The sequence below is a fragment of the Pteropus medius genome, unplaced genomic scaffold (genome assembly GCF_902729225.1).
Source record: "Pteropus medius unplaced genomic scaffold, Ma_sr-lr_union100, whole genome shotgun sequence".
NCBI classification, from domain to species: domain Eukaryota; kingdom Metazoa; phylum Chordata; class Mammalia; order Chiroptera; family Pteropodidae; genus Pteropus; species Pteropus medius.
In genome coordinates, this window is record NW_024351073.1 from 2,531,847 (window position 1) to 2,546,808 (window position 14,962).

At 35.5% G+C, this 14,962-nt stretch overlaps 1 protein-coding gene and 1 long non-coding RNA gene across 7 annotated transcripts in view; both read left to right on the top strand.

The window, feature by feature from the left end:
• The first annotated feature begins 405 nt into the window (after positions 1-405).
• RICTOR (RPTOR independent companion of MTOR complex 2) overlaps positions 406-14,962 on the top strand; it is a 100,555-nt gene continuing 85,998 nt past the window's right edge. For 3 of the 6 annotated variants that reach the window (XM_039842613.1, XM_039842618.1, XM_039842614.1), the window contains exons 1-2: positions 407-531; positions 702-749. In XM_039842613.1, the coding sequence (XP_039698547.1) occupies positions 483-531; positions 702-749 (97 nt within the window). In that variant the 5' untranslated portion in view covers positions 407-482. Of the gene's footprint in view, positions 532-701; positions 750-4,969; positions 7,825-14,962 lie in introns of those variants that run through there. The other 3 variants (XM_039842616.1, XM_039842619.1, XM_039842617.1) reach the window with 2 other exon arrangements.
• Positions 7,831-13,389, top strand: LOC120586174 (uncharacterized). The gene is made up of 3 exons (XR_005648627.1): positions 7,831-10,048; positions 11,460-12,329; positions 12,371-13,389. It is a non-coding gene; the product is annotated as an uncharacterized LOC120586174 (long non-coding RNA).

Below are 14,962 nucleotides of genomic sequence, written 5' to 3' on the forward strand. Positions count from 1 at the left end.
TAAAAATCCTTCCGATTGATGAATAAGGAATGGGGATAGGAGTACTGTCTATCCTAGCCTAATGAGAGCAGGCAGGAGAATCATGAAGGATGGTTTCAGCAGGTGGTCAGCCGGCCTCCTCCCAGCTCGCCTCGGTTTTGACTACGGTTTCTGCGGCTGCCGGAGGGGAAGCATCCTCCACGCTGCAAACTCGCATCAATGGGATTCCCCTCGTGGGAAATGCCCCCTTCCCACAGACGTGCTCCTGGAGGGCCGGGCGCACGCACCCTCCAGCTCCGGACCAAGGAAGCGCGAGCCCTGAGCTCCATTGAGACCCTGGGTCAGCACAGAACTGTCCGAGCGCTCGCGGCGGAGACACAGCAACCCGCCGCCGCAGAAGGGCGGGGGAGATGCCGCGGGGGGCGGGCGCGGCGCGCGGGGAGGGGAAGGGGTTCTCGCGCGATTGGGCGAGGTTTCCGGTGTTGTGACTGAAACCCGTCAATATGGCGGCGATCGGCCGCGGCCGCTCGCTGAAGAACCTCCGAATACGAGGTAAGCTCGCTGCAGCCCTCACTCCAGTCGCCCGGCGCCCGCCACCCCTGGCACTTGCCTCCCCCTGGCCCTAGACGGGGAGAGCAAGCCGGGGCTCTGGCTGGAGCCAGGGCTGCCGCCACTGGCCTGCCCTCGAATCCTAATTGGGACTATGTGTCTGTTTCGCGCAGGGCGGAATGACAGCGGTGAAGAGAACGTCCCGCTGGATCTTACCCGAGGTAACGCGGGGTGCCGCGGGCCCCGGCGAGGGCGCGCTGCTGGGGAGGAGTCGGGTCTGGGGGCCGCGGACAGGGGCGGGCCGCGCACGGGACCGGCGGGGGTGCGGGAACCAGAGCCCGGGGCCGCCTCTCCGGACCCATCCCCCTTCCCGGTGCCTGCTTCCCTCTCCCCGAGCTCTTCTCTGGGCCTCTGGGTGCTGTGGGTGTCAGGGAGCATCGCGCGGGACTTGGAGCAGCCGGCGACCCGCTGGGTGCCCTGAACCATCGAGAAAGCGTTTTACTCCTATCCCGGAGCTTGTGCAGCGGAATCCTGGGGGCGGCCGGAGGGAGGTAGAGGCTGTTATTTAGGTTGCCGGAGGATGTCTGAGGGAAGAGCGACCACATCCTGCCCTCCCCGTCCCCCAGAGCAGAAGCCGGACCTGCTTGCTCAGTTCTTGCTGACTGCGTGACTGTTTTCTCTGCCCACCGCCCTGGGATACCCGTAGCATTGATAACTCAGTAGTGAAACCTAGAGCGGGTGATTTCTGCTAAATGTCTGATTTACTCTGTATTTCCCTCTTGTTTTCCTTTTCCCGGGCGGCTGGGACTGTAGTTGGCAAAGACCGCCCCCTCACCCTCGCTGCAGGTTCATTGTTTACCTTCTGCAGTGGGTAGGGGTTTGTTTACACCTTCGGAACTCGGTAAACCTCGGTTGTGTTTTTAAAGACCTAATCCGGCTACTGGCCAGTATGTCCTCTATCAGTCACCGTACTGGAGTTTATTCGACAATATCTCGTTGAAGATTTAGTAGTCGTGTACAAGGCTTTTCTTTTTCTCTTCCACGGTGAACAGGATTTGGTCTGCTGATTCCGAAGAAGGCATATTTCACACCAGCCTTAGCTTAGAGCGTAACCTGGTTCAGTCGTACAGAATCAGTTTCTTTGCTGAGATCTGAAAAACACATTAGGAAGTTTGTTCTTTTTTTAAAGTGGTTGTAAACATTCTCTATAAAATTTTTAAAAGAAGTTTTTAACCTATATGTTCTTGACATATTGACTGTTGACCTACGATGTTAGACCCGGGCTCATTGTTGAGGCTCATCTCTATTTAAAGCGTAATGTGTTCTCTAATTTGTTTTATTTTGTATATCATAATGTAAAATTGCTGTTTTATAAACTAAAAGGGTAGTTTTCATTTAGTTACCAGAGTACATTTTTGTAGCAATATTTTATTCTGAAAGTTTAGGGACTTGGTTTTGGGTGAACTAGATCCTTTTACAGGCAGAAGAGTTTCTAAAATATAAGGCCTAAGTAATAGAAATAACATCTAATTAGATCACCAGTACACTAAATTGTAACATTTTTTTTTTTTAGCAGATAGGTTTTAAATATTAGTGTAGAAATATGTAAAGCATTTGACTTTTGTGTAGTAGTTTGGAAACTTGACTATATATAACACATATGAAAAATGTACATAAAACATGAAGGAAAGATTTTCTAGTAAATTTCCTAACAAAATTAGCTAAATTCCCAGAGGGCTCAAAATTAGCATTCAAGTTCTGTAATAGATCTAGTTTATTAGTGATTTAACTTGTATGTGAAAATATATGTTTTAGGTACAGGTGAAAAGAGCATTTATTAGATAGATCTTGACTCCAATTTCTACATTAAAAACCTGCTTGGATGTGGTGCTAGAAAGTTACCTTTGTGCTTTAAATTGTATTTGCTGAGTTCCTATGTGTAGTGGTTTCTTTGGTTGGTTTCAAAATTTGGGGTTGTAAAAGAGCCATAGACAGTACAAATTTGATTCAAGACCTTCGGTTTATAGAAATTTTACTCAAGTGCACAAATAATTCTCTATGTTTACTATTTAAATCGCCATATTCCCTGAGCATTTAGTAAACATTTCTATAGGCATTTCTAGATAATACAAAAAGTGCTTGTTCTGATAAAATGTATTTCACTTTGGAATGAAATATGCACAGCCAATTGAAACTGATTGCAAAAGCAATATAAAACTAAGAGAGGTTATGTGAGAACTGTATTCCTACATGCAAAGGAAGTTTAGAAATAAAACGAATTTGAGTTAGATTCATTATATAGTGATGCTATTGTTTAAGAAATTGCTATTCTGACAAGCATTTCATTGTTAAAAGGAGGCCGTGGATCTACCATGAAGAAAGTTCATGAGGAATTAAACTTTAGTAATAATTTGAGAACTGTGGGGCAGTCTGCATTACAGCTGAGGGCCAGCTGTTTGTGGATTGGATTACAGTATGCTTTAGATAAAAGTTTAGGTAACCAAAAACTATATTTTTTGAGAATTTTTATATAAATTTATTTGAGCCAAACTGACAATATATACCAGGGAGCAAGATCTCAAATGCTCCCAATAATACATTTTCTTAATGGTAAGACAATGTTTGCTCTCATTCTAATTTTTTTATGTAACTTTTGAGTAATTTGTTGTGTAGCCATCTAACAAAGTTCATAGTTTGTCTTTTCCAAAGTTCTTAGGAAAAGACAGCAAACTGTAAAGTCAAATAATTCTGGGTTGTAATCTCAGCTGTGATACTTAATAGTTACGTGATTTGGGGCAAGTTATTTGACCTTGCTTTAACTCTTGGTTTCTTCATCTCAAAGAAAGAAAAAAAGAAAGAAAGAAAAGAAAAAAGAAAAGAGAGATAACTTCAAAGGATTATTAAGAATGTGAGAAGTAATTGAGCTAGTGCTTAATTAAAGCCCTCAGCATAGGACCTGATACTTTGTGAGTGATGTTAACTAAATGCTAGTTGCCTTCCTACACTATGGAATCAAAATTATATCACATTTAAAATGTTTTTCAAATGATTGTTTTGAATACTATACATTTGTTAATAAGAATTATGGTATTGCAGTCTTCATTTTTTTTGAAACATACTATTAAATTTGATATAGTTTTTCTGAATAGAGTCCTTGAATATAACAATTATAAAAAAGTATTGTGAGATTAGCAGTAAATTAGGTCTAAGTGAAGAGCAATCTATTAATGAATTTAAGATAAAATGTGGCATTTTATTTTATAGAACTTTAGAATTTTTCTCCTCGGCTCCAGAAAGTTTCCTAGTAATAATAACTTGGCCGGTCTTGCAAGCTTCTTGAGGCCCAGGCAAGTTTTAAGGTTCTTTGGTTTTGGTTTTGGCGTTAGTGCTATGGTTCATATATAATCTGCTTCTATTAAAAATTGTTGATGGATTAATTTTAATCTAGTTTAAGAACTTTATTGTAGCAGATCTTATAGTCAATTTATTGGTAATTGTTGCTTTTAGTTTTGTTCAGACAGCTACTCTATTTAATTTGCGAAAGTCCCTGATATTTGCTGTTGATGTCATTAAATACTCTCTGTTTTGCATGCCAAAATCTATTTTGAAACCCAAATGCTTCCCTCAGTCACTTCTACTGCAAGGATAGTCTATTTTTTATCAGTCCAGTTGTGCATCTCTTCCTGGTACTGAATAACTTGAAAAGACTGTATTTTTCTGTGTAAGCCCTTCCTAGTATAATTTAATTATTGTGTTCAAAGTGAATTCTGAAGACATGGACACACGTATATTCAGATATAGCTATTAGAATATAAATTACTTAAAAGTTAACATATTTTTGATTATCTAACCCTTTTACTTTTTCATTAGTAAGAATAAAAAAATCGACTGTCTTATTTGATATGTAATACTTAGTAAAGTAGGAAGGTTTTTTGAATGACAATTTGAACACTGTTTTCTGATTTCTTCTAGTTAGGAGATTATACATGTTGTTTAATTGCTCACTTCAGTTAGACAAAACAAACATTACTTGAATGCCTGGGATATACTAGATGCTAAATTAAGTGCTGGAGGAGTAAAGTTAAGGAAGATGTTACTCTCTTTTTAGGGGTTCACTGGAACAGACATAAATAAATGATTTTGATTGCAGTATGGAATAATAAGTTAAAAAATTACAGTGTACAAGGAACAGAAGTAGTCCCAAGGACAGAACGATTAACTGGCTGGTGGGTAGAGAATTGGAGGAGGCTTCACAGAGGGGTTGACCTCTCATAAGACTAGTCACGGATATAGTGGAAGGAAATATGGGCTCTCAGTGTACCACACCTTGGGAAAAGTAGTCAGTAGGAAGAGGAGCTGCCTAGGAGGCCACTGATAATGTAAGAGATAATGGGGAACTAGGGCAAGACATGGGGGGGCATAAATTAAGTTGAATATATATTGGAATGGAAGAATCACCTAGATGGTTCTTCAGTTTCCAGACTGATTTTGGAATCCTCCTACTCTGTGCAGAGAACTTTTTTTTTTTTATTAAGAAGCTGTCTAATGTGAATTCCTTTGTCTTTCCCCTTTAATATTTCACCCATACTTACCTTCTGTTTCCCTGAGTCAGAGGTTAAGTATCTCTCTCTCTTTCCAAGGCTAACCTGGAAAGGAATTTTATGCTCCTAATACTGTTTCCTCTAAGATTCTTTGTAGAGTTAATATCTCTTGCTTCTTCAAGTCTTCCTTGCTTTTGACTTCATTTTCTCTTGTTCAGCAACATTTGTTATATCCTTTATAGATAGGTACTATCTTAGGCATAAGATAATGGTCAGAGATGTAGAAAGATTAAGATTATAGAACAGTTATTTTTCTGTAGGCTATACAGGCAGAATAGTTCATCCTCACTCCACAACTTTCTTCCTTAACCACTGTAGCCTTGCCAGCACAGTTCTTCCCCATACTAAAAATAGTTTCTTAAAGGATGCTAGTAACTTCATGCAAAATTCCTTGGCATTTTTAAGTCCCTATTTTATTATTGGTAGTACTGTATTGTTTTGTTCTAGGCATTGAAATATATTGTCTCACTTAAACTTCAACAGCTCTTTGAGGTCCTCTTTTCCCTATTTTACAGTTGAGGATATACTAAAGGATTGAACTCAGAAGGTAAGTAATTCAGCCAGGGTCACAAGGCTAGTGAGTGAATAATTGCAGATAATGTACTGCGCTAGTGCTATTGCAACTCTTTCCTCACTTGACTTTTGTGAAACAGTCTCCTGGTTCTTTTCCTACCTCTCATGCTGCTACTTCTCTCTTTTACTGGCTGGTCTTCCATCACCTTAAGCAAGTGAGCCCTAAGGTTCTGTTCTTGCTCTTCTTTTCTTCTCTACTGCTTAACTACTGGTGCTCCCTCCCACCCTAGGCAGCCTTTTCACTCATGGCTTCAACACTCTGAATTGAGAGGGTTATGATAATTACATTTTTATTCAGACTTTTTCTTCTAAGCTTGCAAAACATATTAGCATCTATGTCTGGTAATCATCTTGAAGTTGTGATGTGTAATATGTTGCACTCCATAGCATACCTACTTCTTACTTTCCAGGTACCACCACCATCCTCTGTTATTCAAGCTAGGGACCTACTGTTCATCCTCTTTGTTTAGTTGCCAAGTTTCTCCAATTGACCTCTGAAATATCTGCTGAATCCAATTTCTTCTTTTCCTATTTTTTGGTCTAGTTCACATCCTCATTATCTCATTTGGATGATAGTAAAATCTTTTACCTGTTTTCAGTACCTCTCCTGTATGATCGCCAAGATTATTTCCTTGGACTCTAGATCTGATCTTGTCATCCCCTTAAAAACAACCCCCCCAAAAAAACAGCACACACACAAACTTACACTTTGGAGGCTCTTTTTTTGCTCACTGAATAAAGTCCAAATTCATTAGCCTGGCATTGAAGGCCTTTTATGATTTATTTCAAAATTTTCTCCTCTACTGTCTTTACTGTTCTCAATCTATTTGCTTCTTTGCATAGTTCACTTATGTAACACACTCCCTCCCTTTATATACAGTGCTTCTAAAAGAGATTGGGGAGAGTTTGCTATCTTAAAGCACCAACCTCTCCTTTCCTGTATTATGCCCCTGGTTGAAAATCCTTGCTTTAGTCAAAGATAACTTTTATTCCTTGCATATGGTATGCAGTTTCTATTAACTTGATCTTGCATAGGTTCTTTCCTCTGCTTAGAATTTCATTTGCAGCACTGTTTATTGAAATCTTACTTTAAGGTCTAGGTTACATGCCACTTCTGAAAATCATTCCTGATCATTCCAGCGAGAATTCATTGCTTCCTCCTTTACTTTTCCACATCTCTATTCCTATCTAAATATCAGTTATCATTTATTTAAATTTTTTGTCTAGCTCTTTTTCCCTCACTGGATCTTAAGCTTCTTCTCCAGTATCTATCATGTAGTAATAACTGAAGTGGAGATGGAAGAATGGAGTGGTATAGTACTGTATTAAGGAGAGCAGAAGTAAAAGAACATTTTAAGTTTGTAATCCTGAGGGACAATAAATTGAGAAATGGAGAAATCGCTTTGGAAGGGATGATAGTCAGCTTTGCACTTTGAACTTAAGTCAGTTGGCTGTCAGAGATGTGTAAGAGGTAGCAGCAAATACTGGAATGGAAGTTGTAGTAGTTCTGAACTTGTGATCTGACTGTTCTCTGCGTAAGGCATTGAGAGAGGGAAGAATGTAAATGGAGAAACGGCTGAAGATTTGCGTTAGAGGATAAACTGATCAGAGTGAATGTCATATGGTGGAATCAATATGAAGAGAAGAAAATTAGCAAGATTATGATCTCTGAAGCCAAGAGGAGTTTTGGGTTGAAGGGACTGTGAGACTACTTAGCATTTAAGTTGGGGTCTGGATAACAGTTCTTCTCTTCCTTAATCTGAGGATGATTTTGGGTTGCTATTTAACCTGTCTGGGTTTCAGTTTCTTAATCTAAAATGCATACTGCTTTACATTTGTAGCACTTTCACTTTCTGTCTTTGTGATTCTCAGATATCACCTTGTTTCTGGGATATTGAAAGGTTAAAGAGAAAGCATTTATAGCCCTATTAAATCACTGTGAGATGTATTCCTATAAACAGTAATGAATACATGTAGGAGTTGATGGTATTTCATAGCACTTTAAATGTAAATTATAGTCAACTCTCAATTTCCTTTTAAGTGATCATCTGCAGTGACTTGCTGCCTCCTCCCCTCCCAGGTCTCAGGCTACTGAAAATAGGGCTGTGAAAAGCACAGTGGGGTGAGTGAATGGTTTGCATGCCTGTGTATCTGTACTTCTGTCATCAAGCTAAATACAGTCCACTCTCAGTTACCTGTACTTAATAGAAAGGTGAATAATAGTGGAAGAGTGCTAAATATATAATCTAAATAGCATTATTTACATGCGCCTTGGGAAGATTTTATATTCTTTCTTTCCCTACAGTGAGTTGATATATTTTTTTCTTGTATTTGCATTATTAGCATCAATTTTAAATCCTAAGCAATACTACGAAATAGTGGAAATAAACAGGCTGAAATATTTATTAGGTAATCCACATATGAATAATTGAGAGTTGACTGTGCTTTTTGGATCATCCATCGTTTTGTATTATCTGTGCTTTTTTTTTTTTTTTGTTAGTGTGACCCAGTTAAAGATGAATAGCTACTTTTAAAATTATATCTCTATGATTAATGTACTTATAAAATTATATAGATACCAAAATAAATTGAAAGTAATTATATAAAACTAGCTAAATAAAACATTCATATGTCCAAAGTCAGAGGGGCTGAAAGAGAATTTAAACCTAAATACATTCTAAAAATTTTTCTTACAAAGTCATATAGCCAAACAGATTGCATAAATTGAACGATGTGCATGATAATGATGACTTTTACATAAAATACAGTAAAATTGAGGATGTACTGAGGTATCAGACGTATCCTGTTTAAGGAGTCAATTGAGTGTAGTAAGAAATTTAGAAAAGAGATTTAACCTTAATTACCAAGGTTTTAAAGAATCTGGCTCCTTCCATTATTTTACCATTTTTTACCCTCAGTGTATTTAAGAATTTGGATTTGTAGTGGTTTGTTACTGCCAGTTAGCATATTTTTAATGACTGTATTATATAATCAGGTTAGTAAATGTTATAAATCAGGAAGACAATTCTTGGCTTTGAAGAGTTCATATTATAGTTGGGATATACTTTTATCAGGGCCTAGTATAAGACTAGTATTTGAAGCACCCGCCCATTATCTTTATAAAGGAATCAAAAGCTGGAGGAATTCAGAAAAAAATGGGAGCTATGTAAGGAATGACCTAGAGGGAAGACCTCATAGAAGTGTTGACACCTGTCAGAACTTTGCATAAAAAGGTTGCATTTGACTGATTGGAACTCTGAACAATGTTATAAAAAATCGTTACTTAATTTCGTGAACTAACATATTCCTGGCATATTATTCAGTATTTGAAGAAAATGTTGAGAAAAAGTTGGTGCTGAGATCTTTATATAAACCTCCTAACTACTGATTATTGATTGTTTCAAACTAGGGTTCTTCTGACCTTTGAAAGCAGTCTGGACTTGACTGAGAGATTTCAGGCATGTTGCGAAGTAATTGTATGCTTGTGATTATGAGTACATAAATGCTTGGCTGCACTCCAAACCCAAGCATATTTTTTTCTTCCATCATTTTGTAGTATATGTGTCTCCCCTCCCCTTCATTAATACTGCATGTTCAAAGGGTTCTGTTAAATTCGTTGTCAAAGTTACTTCTAGGTGTGTGCAGTTTGGAAATAGGAACTATAAATGGGATGGGTAGTGTTTTTGTTACTTTTACTCTAAAATGACCATTTTTTTTTATCTCAAAAACATGTGACCTGACAGTGATATAGAATATTTGAAATTAAGATTACTCTGAAAAACATGGAATGTTTCATTGCCAAATCTAGATACCCTACCTAGGCCTCTAGTTTAAGTAAAGGATAAACAGTGTTTGGGAAAATTATTGCTATATTAAAGCAGCAAAATGAGAGTTGAATTGCTACTTGAAGGGATTTTGGTAATCTTGTTCACACTCCAGTGTAATTTCATGTGTTTCTTATAATGAATAAAGAATGAAGAGACAGAAATTGTAAACAAAGAAGATTGCCAAGTAATTTACTTTTAGCAATGAAGAAGGAACAGGCTGATGAAAGCATATAACTGTTTTTAGATGTGTGCACATGTATATTTTTATTGGTAGTTTCATACTTGAGAAATCACATCTTAAAATAATACTGCTAATTATTTCCATGCTTAATGTTCACCCCTTATATACTAAAACTTTTAATTGCCCTGTTTTTTTCCTACTCATAATTCTGTATAATACACTCCCTAACCTTCACCACACTACCATTACCATGGGTCCTCCCCCACAAGGGAAAAAAAAAGAGAGAAACTGAGAGGAATAGAGTTGCAGAAAGAGTGAGAAGACTCCAGTGGTTGGAGGTAGGTGAGCTGTGAACTCTAACATTTAGCTATATGGCAATTTGTGTGTGTGTAACCAGGTAGCAAGTGGAATATTGTGGAGTGTTTTATTTAACACGTGTTATAAATAAGTTTTTAACCGTATCTTTCACATATGATATTAGCATAAAATCATGATAATGGGATATTTGAATACAAATAGCTATTTCCTACTTTGTTTAGAATGACTTGTGGTTTTATTAGATTGTAAGTTCTAGTGTTATTTTTGAATGGCATAACTTGGTACAAAGCAGGTCGGATTAATTCTTATGTCATAAGATTTCATTGTCATATAAGAATTTTTAATATAAAATTTTATAACTTTAATGAGTTAAATTTTAGATCAGAGTAGTCTTAAAATGTTTAAATTACTTTATATATTTTAATAAGAACCTTATAATAGGCCTTTTCTCCTTTGTTACGGGAGAATTTAGTGTTTTGTGTGTTCATATTTCAACATTGTTTTGAATACATAAATATATATTATTGTTTTACCTAGCAAAATGGAAGATATCTTAAAATATGTTATTTTTCAAAAGGAAATAAAAAGGAAATGATTAACACATTTGGATATACTGTTGCAGTTGCCTCTTGTGTTATTTTTCCTTCTAATAGTTATTTTGTTTTATTTAAAAAGTTTAGACTTTGAGTCCTAGGACAGATTTTTCACTTACACCAATAATTGTTTATGTATTATGAAAGTACCACAGAGAAAAAGTGTAATTATTTTTAAAATAAGTTATTACATTGCCATTAAATATTAACCTGGGGTACTCTAATATGAGTGGATTTGGGAGCGATAACACGTGTATATAAATTTTATTTCTATGTTTAAGAATATTTGGAAGCTCTTTTAGACATTATTTTATTAGCACTCTCATTCAAAACAAGAATTGTCTCTGTAATATCTGACAGATGTCCAGCAAAACTTTCACTAATAGGTAGCTTATTCAAAGCAATTTGTTCTGTTGTTGAGCTGCTATGTTTATTAATAAAATTTTCATATCAAATTAACCAAAAATTTGATAAAGGAATACTTTTTCAGTAATGGGTCCTAGTTCTTTCGTTTGAAACAATTCTTTTATTCTTTCATTTTATGTTTATTTACAAATAAAAATAGTAGGTGTAATCAGATTGTAGACTGCCATATGCTATTAGAGAGAGACTTTTAACCCTTTTCCTCTCCTTTTATAAGCCAGTCACCAAGTATTTATTGAGTACCACTAGTGTCCAGTATTGTTCTGGTTGCTAGATGTTTAAGACAAGGTCTTTGATTGCAAAAAAAAAAAAAAATAGCAACATGAGCAGCTACCAATGTTTTCAACCTTATTATTTGTTGAGGACTGTGTTACAAACATTACTTAAATTGCCTAATTTATTCTTACATACCTAGGAAATATGTATTAATATCTCTATATAACTGATGAAGAAAGTGGGATCCAGAGACTGCCTAACTAGCCCAAGGTCATGTTGGCAGTAAGAGAGAGAGAGAGGTAGGATTCAGTTTCCATTTGTTTTTGATTCTAAAACCCATGCACTCAACCCTTTACAATCTTTCTAAAAACAAATACGATAGAAGATAAATCATATTCCTGGAATAACTAGTAACTATGTGAGTATTGTATGTATTGTAGGACTGTTTATTGATTTGGAGCCCCCAAAAGCAAGTTATTGGCTGACTTTTGGATAAAATTATTTCTAGAACTATTACATATTTCTCTCTTAAGAACCTACCAACTATATTTTTTTCTTTCTCTTTGCCTAGGGTCATTATTACGATATTGATTATTGTGTTTATTACTTCCCTGTGTAACATGGGACTGCTTTTTATTATCTTAACCTGTTGTTTCATTACTCTCAGCTCTCAGTTTACATTGCAGTTATTGTTCCATTAATTAGCAGTGTTTTAATTCTTTGATTTTTACTTGTATTGTGCTATAAAATGAAAACTATATAACCAGACTTCTTAATATGTATAGAAAATAAAGGTAAATGTGTTTTATTATAAGGAATTAAGGGGACCTTACTGTCAATAATATAAATGACCTGTAGTGAATAAACTTGGTGATGAGACACATACTTTGAATTTTATTGCCATCTTTTGGAATGCTTGTTTTTTCAACCTGGTTATTTTCCAGATAGGTAATTGTCTCATAGCATAATAGTTCAAGATAGATGAAGTATGATTTCATAAGAGTTGGTATATATGTATACAATATGGATAGTAGGATTATATAAAATAAATAAGGTACAAAATGGATATGTATACAATATGGATAGTAGGATTATATAAAATAAATAAAGTACTAATATGGACAATGTAACATCTAAAAACATGTTAATTGCATGATACAGAGACAGTTTAACATTGGAGCTAAGAGCACGGGTTTTGGAGCCGTGCTGATCTGGATTTGAATCTTAACCTTGCCTCTTAGAAGTTTTTGACTTTGGACAAATTGCCTTTTCTGAAAATGTTTTCTCATCTCTATTGGAGATAACGCTTATTTGAGGAGTGAATGAAATATTCATGAAATACTTATTATAGTTTTGGCATATAGATAAAAATAAATAGATGATGCTAGGTGTTTATGTGGTCACTTAACACAAAGGAAATGAGAGAAAAGAGATAAATGTGAGCTGAAAAAATAAAATGGGGCGTTGTTCCAACTTTGATTAGGATGCGATTAAATTAAGAGGAATAGGGCATGAATAAAGTCATGAAACATTTTACAGAGAGGAATAATAAGGATATAGAATTTTAATATTTATATGGATTTGCAGGATAGGGGTAAGTTATTGAGGGCCTTGAAAACTGTGGAGACCTTCTTTCCACATGTTAAAGTATGTTATTTAAACCCATTTGCCATTTAGAAAAAAGTGCAGCTCACTGGCAGCATTAATTTAAATTTACATAAACACACTTTGAGGCTGAAGCAAATCTAATTGGTTTTTCAATGTAAAAATAAAATATAAAAACTGTTCTTGGAGTTATTTCTTGTCCCTAATTCTAATGTAACAGAAATGTATACATAAATCAGATTCATCAAATGAATCTTCGGCTACCTGTTTGAGAATGATGTTAACATCACGGCATAGGAATGCTACATTTTCCAGGACTTAACATTTTCACTGATTGGGAAATGCTATATTTTGTAAATGGAAATGCCACCGCTAAAAACAGAATGTTATAAATAGAATGATGTATTTGTTTCCAAAGATTATCAATATGCTAGAGCAGTGTGAAAATAATGACAGCGAGATATGTCGTGGCAAACTTTGGAGGTAAAGTTAGGACTGTAATCTGGGAGTTATCATGGTGTAAATGCTACAGCCGCAAGCGCCGCTGGCGAGTATTTTCGGGGCAGATGGGAAATAAGTTAAAAAATTGTTTTTGAAAGAAAACATAGATCCAAAAAATGTTTGCCATTAGTGTACAGTTCTATGAATTTTCGCAAATTGAACACATGAATAATTAGAACCCAGATCAAGAATCAGAATATAGTAAAACCCTAGAAGCTCCCATTCTCTCCCCTTCCAGGGACTATTTCCCCTACCAAAGACTCTGACTTCTAACACGATAGATTAATTTTGCCTGTTTTTGAACTTTATATTATGTAGTCATACAGTATATATTCTTTTGGACCTGATTTATATGTCCAGTATTATGTCATTTTACCATTTTGTATATAGAGCTCAAGTTATTTTAATCCAATTCTGCTTATGTGTGTCAGATATGTCATGATATGTATCTTCCCTTTTAGAAAGGCAGTAGATTTGTATGAATGGATAGTTTGGAATAATTACACTACTTTCAACTTTCTTTAAAATTTTAAATAATTTTATGAATATCTCTGTTTTTTCCTCTTCAGCCTGACCTTTAAATTTAATAGGTTTTAGCCAATTATCATATCTAAATTGGTGAATTCTTTTCTTTAATTTTTTTCTTAATTATTGTTTAATGAAAAGGAAGCATTGATAATCAGATCACCATAAAGAGTTCAAAGCTACAGGTTAGAAAGAAAGTTGGAAAAATCAGAAGTTCAATTCAATAAAAGTCTTTGTTAATTGGTAGAATGATTACCAAAATGGTTTTAATATTCCTACAGAGAAAAAGAGAGAATGATAAACATTACTTGATCCCTCACTTCAATAATATGCTCATGTGGAAAATATCAATGTGTTAATATGTTAGATTTACCATATGTAGTTTTAAGTGTACATCAGAGTTGAAAAGTTGTTATAGAACAAAGTAAGGATGCTTTTCCTTGAAAGAACATACATGTTTAAATGTCTTGTGTAATTCTTTTTTTTTAAGAGCGCAATAATAGGACATGCTGTAGAAATGTACTACATTTTTCTTTTGCTGTACATGATAATGTTTTATGTTCCTTGACTTAAAATAAATTTTAACTGTTAAAGTTTTTTTTTTAACTTAACACTTCATTGAATTTTAGTTTATTTCTCCTGAGAGTTGGTGATACTTTGATAGAAAATGATTTTGTCTACCATCTCTTGGTGCTTGTCCCCAAGAAATTAGAACTGCGTATTGCATAGGAAATTGGTTAAATACTTGAAAGCAACTTGGCAACATGTGCTTAGCATAGATTAGTAAAGAACATATTACTTATTTCAGTATGCAAAAGAAAGAGTAGATGTGAAGGTGAAACAAAAATATTCAACTATACTGAAGGTGAAGTTTCTGTTGAAATGTATTTTCTAAATGTTAATTGAAAAATATTATTATTCACTTCATTTTAAATATTCAAAATGTTGTAAATTTTTATGCATTTTACTCTTTGGAATTATGGAAAATAATGAGGATGGAATTCTCTGAAGGTAAGAGCATTTAAGAACCTTGGAAGATCCTTGCTGATTCTGAGTCTAGACTATTTCACT